This window comes from Chionomys nivalis, chromosome 17 (genome assembly GCF_950005125.1).
Source record: "Chionomys nivalis chromosome 17, mChiNiv1.1, whole genome shotgun sequence".
Lineage (NCBI taxonomy): Eukaryota > Metazoa > Chordata > Mammalia > Rodentia > Cricetidae > Chionomys > Chionomys nivalis.
In genome coordinates this window covers 25372683-25392675 of record NC_080102.1, presented here as the reverse complement: position 1 = coordinate 25392675, position 19993 = coordinate 25372683, and the positions used below count along the sequence as shown (strand labels likewise).

Genomic DNA, 19993 nt, shown 5'->3' with positions numbered 1-19993 from the left:
GCTCCCTAGTAGATGTGCATGTGATAAGGCCATGAACCTGTGGCTGAGTTAAACCCCACAGGTTAACTCAGTGGGCTGAATTTGCAAACAGTGACATCCTTACAATAGAGAGATGGCCCTGGGTTGAGCATAGGCCTAGGTGGCTAAAGGGGAGACAGAAGGGTTAGGGTCAGAGTGAAGCTTGAGTAGGACTCACATGTCCAGTGACAGCTTTGAAGATGGGAGGAACCACATACTAGGGAATGTAGACAGCTTTGTGAGGAAGAAAACGCCGTAAGAGGATCGAACCTGAGTCTCTAGAGAGACACCAACTCCTTGATTTTAGCCCAAGGACACCTGAGTTAGACTCTTGAGCTACAGAACTGTGAGAGGCAGGTCTCGGTTGTTCTAAGTCATTACCTGTCGTAGTTTCTCTCCCCCTCCACCCCCCGTGTGTCTGTGTCTGCAAATTTGTGTGTGAATAACTAATTATGGGCTGTGAGCAGTCAATAGGGTTTTTTGTATGTCATCCATATAGTAGACCACTGTCATCTATTGAGGAAGAGACAGATTCCTTTCCCTGTAGCTATGACAGAAACCAGCCTAGAAGTTGGTCAGCACAAGAACAGATAAAAATGTGGTGAATGTATATTAAATAAAATCCGCACACATGAGTTTTCTTTATTTGCAAGGAGCTATGGAAGAGTGACAATTGTAAGAAAATGGACAGAAATTGGAATCATAGAAACCATTCAGGCTAAGATAAATATGCATGCACTTACTTGGTGTGTGTGTGTCAGAGAGAGAGAGAGAGAGAGAGGGAGAGAGAGGGAGGAGAGAGAGATACATGAAAGTAGAAAAAGTAATTCTTTGTGACATGAAGCAGAAAGAAAAAGAAAGACTGGGGAGTGAATGAGAATCAGTCAAAAGTGAATCGGAGGGGTGGGGAAGGGAAGGAGAGGTCAAATGAGAACATAGTATGATGATGTATGTGCCTGAAAGTCACAGTGAAGCCCATTACTTTGTGTGCTAACTACAAACTTAGTTTCACAAAGCATCAAGGCCCTTTCCTCCATAACTTCCAACATCCCCACATTTATTGTTGCCCCCTTGGCATTTCAACAGCCTTTATGATGTCAATACCAGAGATCTTGCCAAGCAGCCTGGGGCACGGTAAGTGAGTGTGTGTTATCTGTGCCTTCTTCCTTAGATTGTGGACACAAGTCGTGTCTTAGTTTTAAGTTCCTAATACTGATCACAGCACCAGGCACCCAAAAGAGGTGTAATGAAAAGCACACTGAACTAAATAACTGACTCTTACCCTTGGAGTAATGTCCTTGACCTATGCTTTCTTTTCTGCACGGATCCTACCCTCACTGAATGTCTGCTGAGTTCCTGGTACTCTGTTCTCTCCCCCACTTCTGTGAACTAATTTGGTCTGGACAGTATGCACACGTATGTTGTCATCATTCCAGTTTTAATGATGAATCCACTGAGGCATAATGGCTGGGCCACTCACTCTAGAGCTATAGCTTAGTGGGTAATAGCCAGGGATGATTAAGAAGTCAGTGCGATGACAGTGGGCTAGCACTGATTTGGAGGCCTTTTTCACGGAATCTTTAGCATAAAAGTCCAAGGGCGAAAAAGCTACTGTCTGTGCTGTATATGGTTCTTCTGTCTGAGTGACGGTTTATGTGGGCTGATGTCATCAACCCAACCTTGCTCCCCAGCCTTGACCTCTGAGGCTTTGACTGACATCCTCCTGTTCTCCTGCTTCAGAAGGAGGTGCAATAAAGGTTATCTGCAGATTTAAAGGGAGTAACAAAAGGTGTATCTGCAGGCAATGTCCGGCATCTCCATGAGGACCCCAGGCTCAGTGGTCTGTTAGCATACAGGACTCAGCACAGGCACACTTGTGGGTAATATTTATTAGAGGAATGAAACAAAGCAGCATTAGTCAAGAGCAAGTCTGAAGATAACTAGGGCCAAGCTTTTAAAGGTCCTTTCCTCTAGAGTGACACAGAACACTTAACTTCTGCAGCAGAGAAACACCAACATGGTACATTAGGCAGGCTCATTAGAGGCTCGATGCTTTGAATTTTCACTAGGGGCTAGAATATGTCAAAATTCTACTCTCAGAAGGAAAGAACATACCATGCTTCTTACATATGCTGCTGGCAGAGTGAGAAGCCTTACTTCCAAGAAAAGTTTCATGTCACTATAGAGGCATGCCATGCAGCCAAGCCCCAGCCTGCAGGTCTTTTTACCTATGGTCAGATCAGGGGAGATAGGGTGCTCAGGTCTTGTCCTTCTACGCTGGTCATTTATCTCAGTACCAGTTTCCTTGTCTTCTGACCTATCTCAGTCACTACTTCAGTGAAGACACAGTTCGTTCTGGTCTTTCTTTTCCTATAGCATACAGAGTTCATTTGCAGTAAACAAGCTGGACTACAGAATGCACTATTTTATAATCTCTTTATTCTTAGTGTTCTCCCTCAACAAGTCCGTGCACATTACTCAGAACACTGAGAGGAATGAACTCAAATGCCTTGAAGAGCTGAGCAGAGGCCAACAATGAGGAGGGGGATCTTAGCAATGAGGAGGGGGATCTCAGCAATGAGCAGGGGACCTCAGCAATGAGGAGGGGGATCTCAGCAATGAGGAGGGGGATCTCAAGTACAACAAGAATCCCTACCTTCCCAGGGACACAGTTTTCCTCTTTGCAGCAGACAGTATCTGCTGGGCACATGTCACCTGAGGACATCACTTTGTAACTCCTACAAAACCCGGAGCAGTTCCTCACAGAAATTCATTATTTCTCCAATGAAGGATAATACCTTTTTACTTGCAGAATAAACATTTGTTAAATATTTCTGTATGTCAAGGAAAAAATTAAAAATACAAAATCTCTGCTTTCGATATGCCAGCATTGTATGAAAACAGAACAGTATGATAGAATTCCACAGTGCAGTAATACCTTCTGTGTCTCTGCATTGTACTGCGCTAGTCATTGCCAGAAATCTGTCATTTTCTACAGACTAGCATGTCCTCAGTTTCTGCTGTTGTGTCAGGAATATGGAGGTATTGGGCATATGTCTGTTGAGTGAATGAATGAATGGATAAATGAATGAATTATGCAGTGGTTGTAAAATGTCTCTGGGTGCTTGAAGAATCACTGGGAAAGTTAGAAAGGTAAAGATCACTGGTTGGGAGTCCAGGTGCAACAAATAAAAATTGCTGTGAAAACAGCACAGGAATGTGCACCATGCACACAGTTCCTCCATGAGCACAGCACAGGAATGTGCACCATGCACACAGTTCCTCCGTGAGCACAACACAGGAATGTGCACCATGCACACAGTCCCTCCGTGAGCACAGCACAGGAATGTGCACCATGCACACGGTTTCTCCATAATCACAGCACAGGAATGTGCACCATGCACACAGTTCCTCCGTGAGCACAGCACAGGAATGTGCACCATGCACACAGTCCCTCCGTGAGCACAGCACAGGAATGTGCACCATGCACACAGTCCCTCCGTGAGCACAGCACAGGAATGTGCACCATGCACACAGTCCCTCTGTGAGCACAGCACAGGAATGTGCATCATGCATGCAGTTCCTCCGTGATCACAGCACAGGAATGTGCATCATGCACATAGTTCCTCCATGAGCACAGCACAGGAATGTGCATCATGCACACAATTCCTCCGTGAGCACAGCACAGGAATGTGCACCATGCACAGAGTTTCTCCATGAGCAAAGCATTGGGGGCCTATGGCAATGGAGTTTCTTGCTGGTCCTTTGTATCCATACTGCTTCTAAGAGTACTGGGCATGGGCAATTGGAGCAGGTGCTTATGGGAGTAGAAGCTGTGGACTGAGCTTTGCTGTGTACCTGAGCTTGTACATCCCCACCAGAACACAACCCAGGCAGCTGCAGTCTGGGATTAAATTTGGCTAGTGTCCTGTTGCTCCTGGCTGTGTCACTCTGCTGGATGGATCATCTTAATTTCTGAGGTAACAGGGTTTCTCAAGTTCCTCACCTCCTACTGCCTGTATAGCAGCAGCACAGTTCTGTTAGGTTCTTTATTCTTCCATGGGTTAAAACTCTTATTTCTAAAAATCGCCCTAATTATTGAAACCAGGGACAGGCTTTTTTTACCCTCTATGGCAGCACTTCTCAACATATGGGTTTTGAGTCCTTTGGAAGTTTAGCAACCCTTTCACAGGGGTCGGTCACATGTCAAATATCCTGTATATCATGTATTTACATTATAATTCATAACAGTAGCAAAATAACAGTTATGAAGTAGCAACAAAAATAATTTTATGTTTGGAGGTCACCACAATGTGAGGAGCTCTATTAAAGTCATAGCATTAGGAAGGTTGAGAACCACTGATCTCTGCCATGCCATATATTTGGCATTTACTAAGTATTCACTGAGTGAGTAAATGAGTTTAATTTCTTTAAAACTTAATTTTAAAGACTGTAATAATAATATTAATCCCCATGCCTTTTTCTGTTGTAGAAAAAAGCAGATAGAAAGATTAGAAGTTGATCCCAGCAAGCATTCCTGCCCTGATGTGACCACAATCGTACAAGAGAAAAACCATAAACCCAAAAGAATAGACTCTCGAGCCCAAGTTGTACCCAGTATGGAAGATCCCGACTTTGATGATAACCCAGAAGTGCCTCCACTAATTTGAAACATGAGGCTGTTGTCATTGACTGTGACCTGATCAACCCATGTTGCTTGGTGTCGACAATGGATGGGTTCAACATAGTTCATTATAGTTTTATCTGATGTTGTAACTCCTACTTTGCATAGTAATCATCTTAAGTGAGTTTAAAATTAAATTGTATACCTTAAATATACTATAACTTATCACTCATCTATAATTAAGTTTGGCTATTGAAAGTATGTAGTCATGTAATAGAACTATCACATTCAACATTAAGAATAAATCATTTGTTGCTTGCTTATGCAATAGATTGGGTCATATGAAAAAGGACTTGAGAAAATGGGTCAAACTCGGATGTTAAAACTGTAATCTCAGATCTATCTGGAATGCTTTGATATGGTTTTAAACAGTGTTTTCATTTTCCTTCTCGTGTGTCTACTTTCTCTAGTGGCATGATGTCATGGAAGAACATGAATTTGACATTACATATTCTATATTTGGATTCCTGCTGAGTCACTGCAGGAAGACTTTCAGCCGGTCCTCACATTCCTCCCAGTGCAGTGGCTTCGTCTCTCCTAGGCAAACAGTAGTGCTTGCTCCATAGGTTGGTCTCAAGGCTAGCTGTGTGAACTCACCCTGGACAGTAACTCTCCACGATTTCCGTTCTTGCTCGTTTTCTTCTCTCCTTTCCCCATCTTCTTCCTCAACTACTCTTCCTATTCAAATGCCTTCTCCACTTTTTGATATGTTTACCATCTCTCCTTTATTGAAAAATACCCTACTAATCCAGTATTCCACATGCATGCGAGGAAAGTGACCATGAACCCCTCTGATATTGATGAAACAGTATTAGCCAAGGCTTTCTCAAATGCTTATCCACTGAATGCTCACTGAGAAATCCTCAAGTGTTTGAACAGCTTGTGAGGAACTCTGCAATGCAGTGGTTTGAATGGCGTTAAAATGTATTTTCTTAAAGGTTCAGTGTGCTAAGAACTTGGTCCTTGAGGTGGTTGGATATGGAAACTGTAGGACACTTGTGAAATGGAGCTCCATGGGAGGTCTTTAGGTCACTAGGAGCACTGCCTTTGGAAGGGAATGCTAGAGAAGCTTTCTCTGTGTCACCCGATGAATGAGAAGAGTCAGGGCAACCAGGGAAAGATCTCTTGTCAGAGAGAGGGGGAGTGAAAAGGGAGCTTCAGGATTCATGAACGAGGCAGTAGGAGATCTGAGTGGCAGTGAAGAGGCTACTGTATTTGTCAATTTTCTCATCTCTGGAATCAAATACCTGAGATGCAGCAACTTAAAGGTCATAACTGGAGGAGTGCTTTTCTTATTTTCATAGATCTTCACATGCTCATAACTGGCGTTTATGGTTTCCCTCTCCCACTGCCTATTACTTGATCTTTTTCTTAGCAAACTTTTCATCTGGTACTAGTTCCAGGGGAGATATACAACCTTCATTTTCACATTCCTGCACTATTATCACACACACACACACGTGTTTATGTGTGTATGTGCATGACTGTATGTATGTGTGTATGTCGGGGTGTATATGTGTATGTGTGTGAGAGAGAGAGAGACAGAGAGAGAGATTTGGTGAGCCATGTACTGTTTCCATAGAGAATCCCTGGGAATATGCCTCATTTAACTAGAATCTTCCGGCCTCCCAACATCCATTGTCCTTTGATCCTTCTAGGATCATAGTCAGCCAGTCTATCAGCTTCGTCATTGCATGCTGACTCACTGGCACAGGGATGCCAAACAGCAAGATTGTTTCAGCATCTAATGGGAAGACAGAATTGTACTCACAGAAGGATGCCTCATTTTCTTTGAAACCAGCCTTCTAAGTCAGTGTATCTCTCAGACTTGTAGAAACATGGAGAAAAGCAAAATGTTTGGTATAATAATGAAGGGAATCTCTCCATTTTGACCTCTTGGCGCCAGATGTATGCATCTTGACGATGGGAGAAACAGCATCTTATATTACATGGGTACTTGGGACATAAGCTTTGTCTCAGATCATGACATCATCCACACAGTCTTACACCACCTACTGGTACTGGCATTGAATTATCAAATGACCAATTCACTGTTGTATCACTCCCGCTAATTCAGAATGACAGAGAACATAACCAATCCACGAACTACCATGACTTCATTGCATCAGCACACTTCATTTCCTGCAACTTGAATTTCACATCCATTGACACTGCCAGGGACAGAAGACCTTCAGTCCTCCTTATTTCCAGGAGAAGAAAGTCACACCATGTTTGCCAGGACCCCAATTCCTACTCATACACTTACCTCCTTTCTTGCTTCCTGGGTTCTTTCTTAGCTGCCTGAGCAGGCTGTTTCTCCTCATAACCCATCACTAATTGTTTACTGCCTCTAGCATGGCTACTCGAAACCCTTCATTGCCCTCTCAGGAGCCATTGTGGGACATGTAATTGGGCCCTCTCCATGTGCCTGGTCAGCAAAGGTCAAGATAAAGTCACCAGTAGTGGCGCTTGGATAGGGTGTGAGGCTCCAGACAGCAGACTGGCGTTCAGATTCCAGTCCTCACTTCATGGAAAGAAAGACTGCCCTCTGTTTGGCAGCTGGGGCTGTGCGACACCATGTGTGCCTGTCTCTGTTCACAGTTTCTCACAGCCTTCCTGACACCTTTTGATGGAGAAGTGCTCCCCCATCTGCGACTGTCGCATGTCAGGCCAGTGCATCTGCCATTCTAGCAGGCCTAAGTTAAAATGAGCTTTTCTTTTGTGTGTCTCCCCCTTGACGATTATTTCTCCTTTGGCTTGGTGTTCCATTGTAGCAGAGGCTTCTTTGCCTTCCCCACCACAGTGTCTCTTCAACCAGAACACATGTAAAAAGTTCCCATTAGATTTAAGGAAGCCTCGTAGATGCCAGGACAGGTTCTTTTCCCCATACCCGTATTTCTTCCTCTTGTCTATCTACTGAGGGTTTTGCATAATCAGTCATCAGAGGGCAGTTTCCCAGGCTACCCCATGCTTCTCATCGTTTCCAGGAGCACAAGGACCCTGTTTTCATGGTTTCTGCTTCCAGCTAGATAACCTTACCTCTGATGTTTCTCAGCTGTAGGGTGACCCTAAATCAAGTCCCTTTAGAAGTCACATCTCTGGCTAAATACTCAGAGTCTCATCTTCCTTTGCTTTATGGCTTCTTCATCTCACCTTCTGACTTTTGTTTTAGGTATTCATATTTTAATTATCCAGATTAAAAACCTACCATTACTTCCTATGTTCAACATTTGGGTGGCAACTCAGATCTTTCAATCCTCCCCAGAAAGGCCATCTCTGTCTTTCTCCCAACCCATTTGCCCTGTCTACTTTAATCCTCTAATGTCTGGTTGCCATGATTCTGCCTTTCTACACACCCTCCCTATAAACATTCTCTTTGAACATCACCTTGAGGACAACTCCGAAGAAGCCAATTCTATATCCTCATCTAACCCCACCTCGAAGAATCCTGCCACCTCGAACACCCAGAGAGTCATTGAGTGTTCCTGACCTACATGAACACCATGACAGAACTGAAGGGGGAGAAGGGGAACACCTGAAATGTAAACTCACCTCAGGGTTAGGACAAGGGCACTGTAGGACCTCCATGGACCAGTGGTGGTCCCAGTGGTAGAGGAAAATCTGGACAAAGCTCACAATGGCCACTGTTAGAATAATTGTGACCAAATGGAATCCTTTACAGAAAGAAACAAATCCTGACAGGGTGTATGACCATACTGCTTCAGTTGTCCATCCTGCTGTCAGAGCAGAAACCACTGACTATGGCCATCTATCAACTCCCGCCAGAACACCCAGGGCTAGCTACATCATTTGACCATCTGTTCATTTCCACCATCAAAGGAAGAACTTTGTATATTCATCAGATGGCTACCTTACAACCACTCTGTGCTTAATAATAAAACCCACCAGTTTTCTCAACCCTATGTCTCATATGATAACAGTTTTTACTTTGTTAAAAGATCCTGTTTTTCTGTGTCTGGGTTACCTCATTCAAAATAATGTTTTCTAGCTCCATCCATTTTCCTGTAAAATTCAAGATGTCATTTTTTCTGTTGTGTAGTACTCCATTGTGTAGATGTACCACATTATCCTTATCCATTCTTTGGTCCAGGGGCATTTAGGTTGTTTCCAGGTTCTGGCTATGACAAACAATGCTGCTATGAACATAGTTGAGCACATGTTCTTGTGGCACAATTGAGCATCCTTTGGATATATACCCAAAAGTGGTGTTACTGGGTCTTGTGGAAGGTTGAATGAGGTAACCCAGACACAGAAAGACAATTATCACATGTACTCATTCATAGGTGGTTTTTAAACATAAAGCAAAGAAAACCAGCCCACAAATCACAATCCCAGAGAACTTAGACATCAATGAGGACACTAAGAGAGACACACATAGATGTAATCTACATGGGAAGTAGAAAAAGACAAGATCTCCTTGTAAATTGGGAGCATGGGGACCTTGTGGTAGGGTTGAAAGGGAGAGGGGAGAGGTAGGGAGGGAAGCAGAGAAAAATGTAGAGCTCAATTAAAATCAATAAAAAACACAAGTAACAAATGAAAAAAAAAGATCCTGTTTTTATTAGGATTCAGTCAGTTTCCCCTAAAATCCTTAAACTGTTAAAGCAGTGTGGGGAGTAGTCTCCAGGCTATACTCTAAGACAGCACTGTTCTAGAAGTTTGAAATCTGTTCCTAAAGCAGTTCTAAAATCCGTTCCTTCCCACAGTGTCTTCTTTTCTCTCCAGAGACACTCTTAAGATCCAAATGAGTGACCAGAAGAAGCCTTGAGACCTCTGTCCAAAGAAAAGCCTGCTTGCATTTAGTAGTTGGAACCCGGAATTTCAGGAGAATTAACAAACATTCTCAGTACTATATTATGGCTTGGGGTTCCTAAACAGTTTGTGCAAACAAGATGGTATATAACAAACACCTGGTTTCATGCTGGGAGTCTGCAATTTGGGAACTTGTCAAGGAGATGAAGACAGTAAAACCTTGGGCACTGAGTACAGAATGTGCCTAGAAGATAATGTATGGCACCACTAACCTTCGGAGGACTTTTTCTTTCTATAAAAAAAAGCAGTAGGAGAGCACTAATGTTTGCAATAGAAAAACAGGAGAGAGATCTATGCCTGGTACTACGGGAAATGGATGCTTAGGATGATGTGTACCTCAAATGGTATTCTCTGTAAGATTAAACATCACAAGCTAGAGCTGTGCACAAAAGCAGGCCTAGATCTTTAAGAGGTTTTAAATGAAAAGTAAGAGATGGGGCAAAAATTGAAGTGCATACAATAAAGGTATTTATAAAATTTTAAGACCACTTGCCTCTGGAAATTTAATTTTCCAAAAAAAGTGTGTGTGTGTGTGTGTGTGTGTGTGTGTGTGTGTGTGTGTACAGTGACTGTGGAGTCCAGAAGAGAGTGTTGAATCCGCTGTATTCGGTGTTATGGGTGTTTGGGAAGCTTCCTTATGTGAGTGCTGGGAAACAAACATGAGTATCGTGGAAGAGCAGCAAGTTCTCTTAACCACACAACCACCTATCAGCTTTTAAAGCACATCCATGTACCAGAATAAATGGAAGACAAAGATTCTGAAGGAGAGAAAATACTGTAACTCATACGACTGGGGGAGTGGAATGGAAGCGGAAACACTCATGAGCCATTTAGACAAAGGGAAAAGTAGTTGTCCATGGTACACTTGCCTCTCAAAATCCCTCTTAAGTTCTTTAATGTCTACTTATTTCTCACGGGCCACGATTTAGATACATGACAACTCTGGACTCCCATGCAGGCGAGGGATGGAGTCTTTGCTCTAAGTGACAACCTGCCCAGCTCAAAAGCTCATTCACAAATTAAGGCTGTCAATCTCCGCCAAGCCTGGGTGATAGCATGCATTCACAAGGAACTGAGTTGAGTTAAAATCGGAGAGAACTCTGCTGCCTTGCTCCCACAGCATTGCTGCTTATGAACTCATCCGGGGCTAATTTCTCTGTTAGGACCATGGAATCACTTTCTCTCCCCTGCTTAGACAAGCATGTCTTGTCTATTTCACACAGACGTGAGAGAGAAACAAGCTAAGAGCTATAGCAAAAGGCTACAGTGCCTTATTCATGTGTACGGCTGCCATCATATCACAGTCAGAGGTCCAGCTTCAGGAGAGGACTTTATGTGGACCAGAGTAACGAACTTCCCTCACCAGATCGATTTCTACCCCGTTTTACAGAGAAGGAAGCTAACCCTTGGCAGTTACATGACTCAATGAAGTAGGTGGAAGTACTGCAACCAAGGTACATTTTTTTTTCCAATTCTGACATTCACCTTCTGGCTTTGTAGAGCTGCATCCCTGAGGTTTTGGCTTCTCTGCTTCCTACTCAGATCACTTGCCAGTTTCTTCGTGCCTGAATGAACTTTGAAAATTTTCACTGTTATCTGTTCAGTGGGAACATTCCATCACCATATTCTGACCCTAAGTTTTTCTACCCATTGTGTCCCTGTGCCAGTTCATAGTTTATCACCCTTTCTTAATCTGTGCCCTATAAGCTAGGCAATTAAAGTCTATTGGTTCATCTACTATAATCTGAAACTCCAAAATTACACCAATGAGGTTGGTGAGAAGGCCCAGTCAGTAAAGTGCTTGTTATGTGAGCATGGGTGTCTGGATTGGGATCCCCGGGACTCACATAAGAAAAGAAAACCAGACCCAGCTACATGCTCCTGGTGTTGGGAAGGAAGGCAGAGATGGGGGTCCAGAGGCCAGTCTAGCCAAATGATGTTATCCAAGCTTCATAAAATGTCCTGTTTCCATCTAATGTCCACTTCCAGCCTCCATATGTGCAACACAGGGTTGCAAACCCTAAATAATATGTCTAACATAGCATTTCAGGGCCACTTTGATGATTGTACATCACTGGATTTTTCCATTTTCCCACCCCATCACTGCAGGCTTACAACTATCATTCTCATGGTAACAAAACTGTGGCTGAAACTTCAAGTATCATGCCAGCATTTCAGGCAGAAGAAAACTCAGAAAGGAACAAAGTAAGGATGGGTGTTCACCCGTATATTGTACATACCATTAATATCATGTTGAAGACTGGCATACACGGCCATGACTTGTTGAAGATAAAACAGAGGATCCAGTAGTTTTACGTGCACCATTCTGTCAAGCCTGTGAGATAGTCCTGTGTATGCAGGTGCCCATGTGCTGGGAAACTCCCCTTGACCTAGATCAAGCACATGCACCCTTTAACTCTAGATCATCCAATTCCTTGTATATAATGAGAACTTTATGAACAATTAATTACACATTCATAGAATCCACTCCAATAAAGCTTTTGCCAGTTGAGAACAGTTTCATGCTTGACTCTCATTTATAAATCATACAGTATTAGGGCCAGTACAATGCTACATATGTTCCCATTTCATATTCCCAGGATAAACCAAAATATAGACACTTTCTCTGATTAATGGATGGGAGATAGTTCCTTTAATGACATTTAACATAATTTTAGTGGGAGAAAAAAAAGAGTCTGAATTCAAACTAAGATCCAACTTACTTTAGACCCATGTACTTCTCATTATGTATATTCTTTAAATATGCATTCTATCATACTGGTTTATAAAGAAAATCCAAAATTCTATGATTGTGTGTCAACGTGATCATAGCCTCATCACGGACATACACAGACCCTAAACTGCCTTATTTTATAAAAATATTGCAAAGACTGATTTTTGTTACGATGTCTCTTAAAATAAATTCTTTATTCTTTTGCCCCATTAATTAACTGGCTTGCTAAGCTGTCACAGTGAAGTGGTGTTAAAGTGTCCCCGAATTAATAGTGCCTCATCAGCACTGAGGCGGGGCGTGAAATTACCTTCTGAAGCCTTGCCTGAACGTGGCTAACACCCCCTCCACTGCTGACTTTAGCCAAGTCATTCAGCAGAAACAGCAGTGCAATCTCAGGGTCAGAGGAGGCCAAACCCTCTCTGGCTCCCAGTGTCCTTCCAATCTCTCTGCCCACCTCATTTGCCCTCCTCTCAGAGAACCTACAGTTCTCAGAGCTCAGTGCCCTTCGTCACCAAGTCTGCTTAATCTAGTCTAGAATTCTGCTCATGTTTTTGTTTGTTCTTGTTGCTGTTTTAGAATCTCTACTTAAAAATTTGAACGGATGCATATTGTTCATACAAAGTAGAGGGTTTCATTTCCATACAAGCATAATGTACCTCAATTTAACCCCTTCTGTTTCTATCTGGTTCCTGTCCCCTCTTCTATTTCTTTCAACTTCCATACTTCTAGTAGTCTATCTTCAGCTTCAAGACCTTGTTCTTTTTCCAGATTCTACACATGAGACAAAACACTTATTGCTGCTTCCTGGGACTGTTGACAGAGGTTTCTATTCAGCCAATTCCTGCTGCCATTCAGTCAAAAAGAAACACACAGAGGTCTACATTAAGTATGAGCTGGTTGGCCTATGGGCTCAGGCTTCTTATTAACTCTTACATCCTACATTAACCCATAATTCTTGTCTGTGGTATCCCTATGGCTTGGTACCTTTTATCAGTAAGGCATTATCATCTTGTTTTTTCTCTGTCTGGATAACAACTATAGATTGAGCCTTTCCTCTTCCCAGAATTCTCCTGTTCTGGTCTCCCCACCTATACTTCCTGCCTGGCTATCAGCATTTTATTAAAGCAATGCAAGTGACATATCTTTACAGGTTAGAAGACCATTGTCCCACTGCATGGAACCAGCTTGTTTCCCTTAACATGATATTCTCCAATACTACCCATTTTCCTTCAAATGACATAATTTCCTCTCTGTGGCTGAATGAAACTCCATCACATATATACAACATATTTCCTTTATCTGCCCTGTTGATAGGCACTGGGGCTGAGCTAGAGTCCTGGCTATTGTGAATAGGGTGGCAGTATATGTTCTTTCAGTTTCTCTATAATTCCTTGACATAGATTATTTGGGGGTGGGCACTATATACCCAGAAGTGGCACATCTAGATCAGATGGAACTTCTATTTTTAATTGTTTGATTTCCACATTAGCTGCAATAATTTACATTTCTAACAGATGTAAGTGTTCCTACTTTCTGGATCCTCATCAACACTTCTGTTTGTTTTCTTGATGATAGCCATCAGGACATGTGTGAAATGGAATTTCAATGTCCTGTTGGTCTCTATGTCTGTTTCTGTTAGCAACACCATGCTTTCTTGTAGTTTAAAGGCAGATGCTTGGTGACTACTGCATCACCCTGTTGCTCAAGATTGCTTGTCTATTTGGTGTCATTTATGTTGCCATATGAATTTTAGGATTGTTTTTCTAGTTTTATAATTTCATTGGAATTTGGATGAGGATTTTATAAAATTGGTATATTGCTTTTCCTTCTGAACCATTTTCACGATATTAATTCTACAGATATATCTGCAGATAATCTGGGATATATATATATATATATATATATATATATATATATGAGAAATGATGCCTTTTGTAATTTTTGTCTTTGGTCCTTTGTAGTTTAATTGTTGAGACCTAGAACTTCTTTGGTTAAGTCAATACCTTGGTCTTATAGTTTGTTGAAACCATTAAGAATGGGATTGTATTTCTGAATTGTTTTTCAGCAAATCTATTGTTACCGTATTTAAAAGTTATTAATATTTTTATTTTTAAATTTTGTACATTTCTATCTTTGTATTTGTGTGTATGTGTGTGTGTGTATATACATATATATGTGTGTATATATATATATATATATATATATATATATATATATATATATAACACAGTGTGCATAACAGAGGCCCATATACCATGTAAGTAAGTTCCGTCTACGTAGACCCTTGTGATAAAATCCACATTCATATTTTTTCTGATTTAATTTTTAAAATTTATTTATTTTTTACTTAAAAGACTATATTATATATATATATATATATATATTCTCTTTTTATATACCAATTCCAGTTCCCACTCCCTCCCTCCACCATACCCTCTACCTCATCTCCCATCCACTCCTTAGACAGGGCAAGGCTTCTCATGGGAAGTCACTAAGGTCTAGAACACTGCTTTGAGCCAGTACCAAGGCCCTCCCCACTATACCTAGACTGAGCAAGGTATTCATCCAAAGAGAATGGGTTCCAAAAAGTCAGAACAAGCAGTAGGGATAAGTTCTTGTTTTATTGCCAATGGTCCCACAGTCTTCTCCAGCCATGCAATTGTCACCCACATCCAGAGGCCCTAGTTTGATCCTATATTGGTTCCTTCACTGTCAGGCCAGAGTCAGTGGGTTCTAATTAACTCAACGCTCAGTGACAAGTACCTTTATCACCAAACCATCTTTCCAGCTCAAGCTACTTATTTTTGTATACTGATTTTGTATTCCTCTACTTGCTAAAATTATTATTCGTATCCAACTGTTCTGGGAGAATCTTTATGGTCTTTTAAATGTTAATCTTCAAACGGAGATGATTTGATTTCTTCATTTCCTATTTGTATTCCTCTTCTTTCTTCCTTTTGACTCATAGATCTCACTAAGATATCAGACACTATATTGAACAAGATAGTGGCCATTAACAACCTTGTCTCAATCCTGGTTTTTAGAGGATTTGCTTTCAGTTTTACCACACATGGTTCTGTTGTATATAGCCAACCTATGCTGAAGTATGATCTTCTGTTCTTAGTGTTTTATGACTTTCATTATGAAAGACACTGGGTTTGGGTAAAGGCTTTTTCTGTAAGTGTTGAGATGATTGTTCAATTTTCATTCTTGACCCTCTTTATATGATATTTTGTATTCATTGATTTGTATATGTTATATCTTTGCATTTCTAAAGAGAATCCAAGTTGTTAATGATATATGATACAGTTATCAAGTATTTCATTGAGGATTTTTACATTCATGTTGATTAAGGAAATTGGCTTGTAATTTTTTTGCATGTGCCCTCACTAGGGTTTTGTACTAGGGTAATCCTGAATTTTTAGAATGAGATTTCAAATATTTATCCTCTTCTATTCTACAAAATAATTTGGGAAACACTATGTCACTTTTTCTTTAAAGGTCACAGAATTCAACAGTATATTGAATCCATCTTGGGAGCTTTTTTATTATTCTTTCAGTGTGTTATTCATCATTGATCTATTTAGTTGTGTGCTTTTTTTCTTGCTTCAATTTTGTTAGGTTCTATGCATCTGGAACTCTTATTTTCTTACAAACTTTCTAACTTTTCAAGTATCAAGTTTTCCAATATTACCTAATGAACTTCTGGATTCTCCTTGTATCTGTACAATATTTTTATGTCTAGTTTATTAATTTGTGTCTCCTCTGTCTTTTATTTGGTTGTTTTGGCTAAAACAACAAAAAGACTGTTTTGCTTGTTCTTTCCAAGAGCTAACACATTGATTCATTAATCCATTGTATTTTTTCCAGTTTCCACCTCATTCTTTCAACTTTGACTTTTATTCTTTATTTCTGCTTGTCCATTTTTAACTGTCTTGTTCTTCTTTGTCTAATATGTGAGAGGTATTATTAGATACTGACTTATTATCTTTCTGATTTTAATGTAGACCTTACCTTCATAACTGTAAACTACCCCTGTTGATTTTATTATTATATCTCACTTATTCTTTAAAAATATTTTACTAATTCATTTAGAATGTCATAGTAGTTTGGTTTAATTCACCCCAACTTATTCCTCTAATTCTTGCCAGATCTACACCACTGTCTTCTCTCACAAACTTCGTGTGTAGAGTTATCTATTGGAGCATGCTTGACCTTACAGAAAACAGACTTTCTTTCCCTTTTAAGCTATTAGCTCCCCATTCCTCCTTATTCAGCAGTGGAGGTTCATGAACACCTTCCTGCCGTCTGCTAGAATGTTGACTGGTTTGACTTTGTGCAGGCAACAAAGGCTCTTATTAATTCCTGAGTACAATGTTCCTATAATGTCCAGGAAATACCATTTTGTTCTGGTTCTCCATTGCCTCTAGTTCCTATACACTATACTTTGCAACCCTTGTTCCATGATGGTCCCAGAACTTGGAGGTAGGGATAACATAGAAGTTCGATTACACTCTATACTTTGAGCACTTGCAAAGTTTCTATACTAATCATTTTCCACTACACACTGAAACTTCTCTGACAAGGTATGAGAGAAATACCAATCTGTAAGAAGGAAGACAGAGCATTTGAGGGTGGCTTGATGCTGTTTGTATTTAGCAGAAATACTTAACTGTAGTAAGTTGACATCTGCTGAGTGTGAGCTCCCAAGAAATGGCTTTATTATCATATTTCTCGTACCATGCATGTGTTACCTACTGTGGAGCAGGCTTTTAATACAATCAGAAAGAGGTTGGTTACCCCCATAACATTCATGTCATTGTTATACCCACTAGCATATTTTGCTACATCATCAATTCATTTCACAGGGTTCACAGTTGGGTAAGTCTATTGATGAGCACCCCCCCCCCCGCGCCATAGCTTACATAGATAGTATCTTGAAACTTACACAGTACCATGAAAGCTGGACAGCAGTGATAAAGCTTCTTTGTCAGTACCAATTAGCTTTCTCCATGTCCTGTGACAAATATGCGAGTCACATCACCTCATTTTTACACTGGGCATAAACCTCTGGAGCTCAGTTTTAACTTCGAATTTCTCTCATTCTTTAAGTTAAAGTATGATCAAAAGGTTCAGGTAATGCTGGGTTTTGGCAGAGTTAGTTTCTCACAACTGGAGTGGATGTGTAATTCAAAGACAGATAATCATAGAGCATGTGCCAAGTGTCTGCATGATGCAATGCCATTGACAAATAAAAGTCACTGCAGAAGCAACCACAGACAAACCCACCACAAAAATGCATTAATAACAAATTGCAAAAGTCAATGTAACTCCATTGTGTTTAAGGCAATAAAGTAACAAATGGAATACTTCTGGAGAGAAGATATTAATTGGTTTAGATAGAAACAGAAAAAGAAAATATTAGTAAAAATAGAAGAGAAAGAGGAGGAGGTGAGGAAACACTGTATAAAGAAGAAATACCAATGCAGAAGGAAAGATATTACTTCAATCAAGCTAAAGGTAAAATAAGAGGGAAAAACTCCAAATTAGCAAAGCAAGGTATAGATAGATAGGTGGAAGAGAATAAAGATTAAGAAGAAAGACAGAAAAATTTATTTAACTGAAGATAGAGTATACAAAGAGAATAAGAGAATTAAAAAAAAAAATAAGTATTAATACCAGAGTGTGAGAGCACACATCTATAATCTTGGCACTCAGGAAGTTAAGTCTGGGAGATTTCAAGCCCCAGACAGCCTCCCTCCTGCGAAAAGAGCATATCCAAAGTGAAATCTAATCTCCTAGCCAAACCAAATAAATGAAAACCAAAACTAAGTTAAAAGTAAAACAACACCTCAAACAAGACAGGACAAAGCAAATCAGAGAAATTGAATATTAAACACATATTAATATTTCAACTACTCAGTTGAACTTGAACTGTCTCTACAGAAAAAAAAGAACAAAAGAAAGAAATAAGCAAGCAGAAAATGGTATTTCTTTTTATTTTTTTAAAAAATATGCCCAGTCCTGCCGTCTTCATCCTTAGGTCTGCTCAGAGCTCCTGAGAAGCCCTTTCCGAAACATGCATGTAATTATGCCCGACTTTTTAATTAGACCAGATGAAGGCTAGTCCATGAGCCAGCAGTGTTAACTAAGCTAGGAATTGTTGCTTTAGTTTGCCTTTCTTTTTAGGGAAAAGTTGTTAAAACATGACTTTAAATGTGTTCTATTAAAATGACAACTCACAGAAAAAATAGAAAACGGATTGCTGTGGAATATCTGTTTATACTGTACAAGAGCGTGTCTCTGCCAAGGCTCCTTGTGATTGGTTTAATAAAGAAATGAATGGCCAATAGCTAAACAGACAGAGTTTCTCAGGGCTTTTGGGGACAGAGAGGACTCTGGGGACACTACTGCGACACGGAATGTGTTGGACACACAGAATGGGAGAGAGGTAAACGCCATGAGGTAGAGCATAGAGTAATAAAAATATGGATTAATTTAAGTTATAAGAGTTAGTGGGGCAAACCTAAGATGGTGACAAAGCTTTCATAATTAATAAGTTTCTGTGTCATTATTTGTGAGCTGACAGACCAAAGGAAAGTCCAACTACAGTGGGTCTCAGCAGCACTCTTTCAATGACACATTTAGTTAAGTAAGGCTAGTTAATCCTGTAAATTGATAATAATGATAGCAAGCACTGATTAAGTATCTACTGTATGACTTTTATTATTTCAAGCCAATACTGAGCACTTGATGGATTTCCAGCTGAGGATACAGCGATCAGCAAAAATGACAAGAATCTCTTCTTATGGGATTTGTATTCTAATGTAAAAAATAGGCAAGCAGATGAATAAACAAAGCAACCATATGTTGTGCGACGTGTAAAGGGAGAATAAAAGAGAAAAAGTGAGAGGAGCAATGTTACTTCTGTGGTTAGGAAGGGTATAAGCATAGACTTCAGTGCTGTCAGGGTCAAAGCAACTTCCTAGGGAAGAGGGCTCTAAGAACACTGAGGGGAAAATAGATACAAAGGCCCTGTACTGAGAATGAACTAATTAGACCAGGAGGCTTTGTATCTGGAGAGGAAGAAATAAGGAGGGGGAGGGATGGAGGAGAAGAGAGAGAGAGAGAAAGAGACAGCCAGGGTTCATGGGGCCATACCTCTCACTCCAAGCTCTTTATCTTATATTGGAAAGAAATCCAAGGTCAATGAGAGAAGGCACTGAAAGACGGGAATGAAGGAAACTATAAATAAGACTTTTCTGTAAGGTCTTTCACAGAACGAGGAGAAAAGCCAAGGACACAGGAAGTGGTGGAGACAATGCACAGGGCTGTGGGCTTAGAGGTGAGGGTAAAGGCTGGGAACAGAGACTGGATTCTGGATTTCTTTTCTTTCCTTTAGGAAAGATATGTGAAGCATGCTTGTGTTTCTAAAGGAAAGACAATCAAGGGTGACAAAAAAGCACTTGAAAAACTAGGGGACTGTATCCTTCATATCTGGAAGCTTGTGTTGGGCTCATTCTCTGTAGCACAAGAAACTGACAAGTTCAATCTTGAGCATGGAAGGAAATGGGATGTCCTGCAGATGGGGTGCAGAATTCAGAGCAGAGGATGGGGCGGGCGATATTACACTATCTCTAATCCTTCCCAACACTCAGTGACCTCACCAACAGAGAAACTCTGTTACAGGAGGTTAAGTACAGCACTTGAGATCACCCAGCTAA

At 40.6% G+C, this 19993-nt stretch overlaps 1 protein-coding gene across 1 annotated transcript in view; it reads left to right on the top strand.

Moving 5' to 3' along the window:
• Positions 1 to 4851, top strand: part of Dnaaf11 (dynein axonemal assembly factor 11) — a 91889-nt gene extending 87038 nt beyond the window's left edge. Inside the window, exon 12 of the mRNA XM_057792318.1 lies at positions 4511 to 4851. Coding sequence (XP_057648301.1) covers positions 4511 to 4688 — 178 coding nt within the window. The 3' untranslated portion in view covers positions 4689 to 4851. The remainder of the gene's footprint in view (positions 1 to 4510) is intronic.
• The last annotated feature ends 15142 nt before the right edge of the window (positions 4852 to 19993 follow it).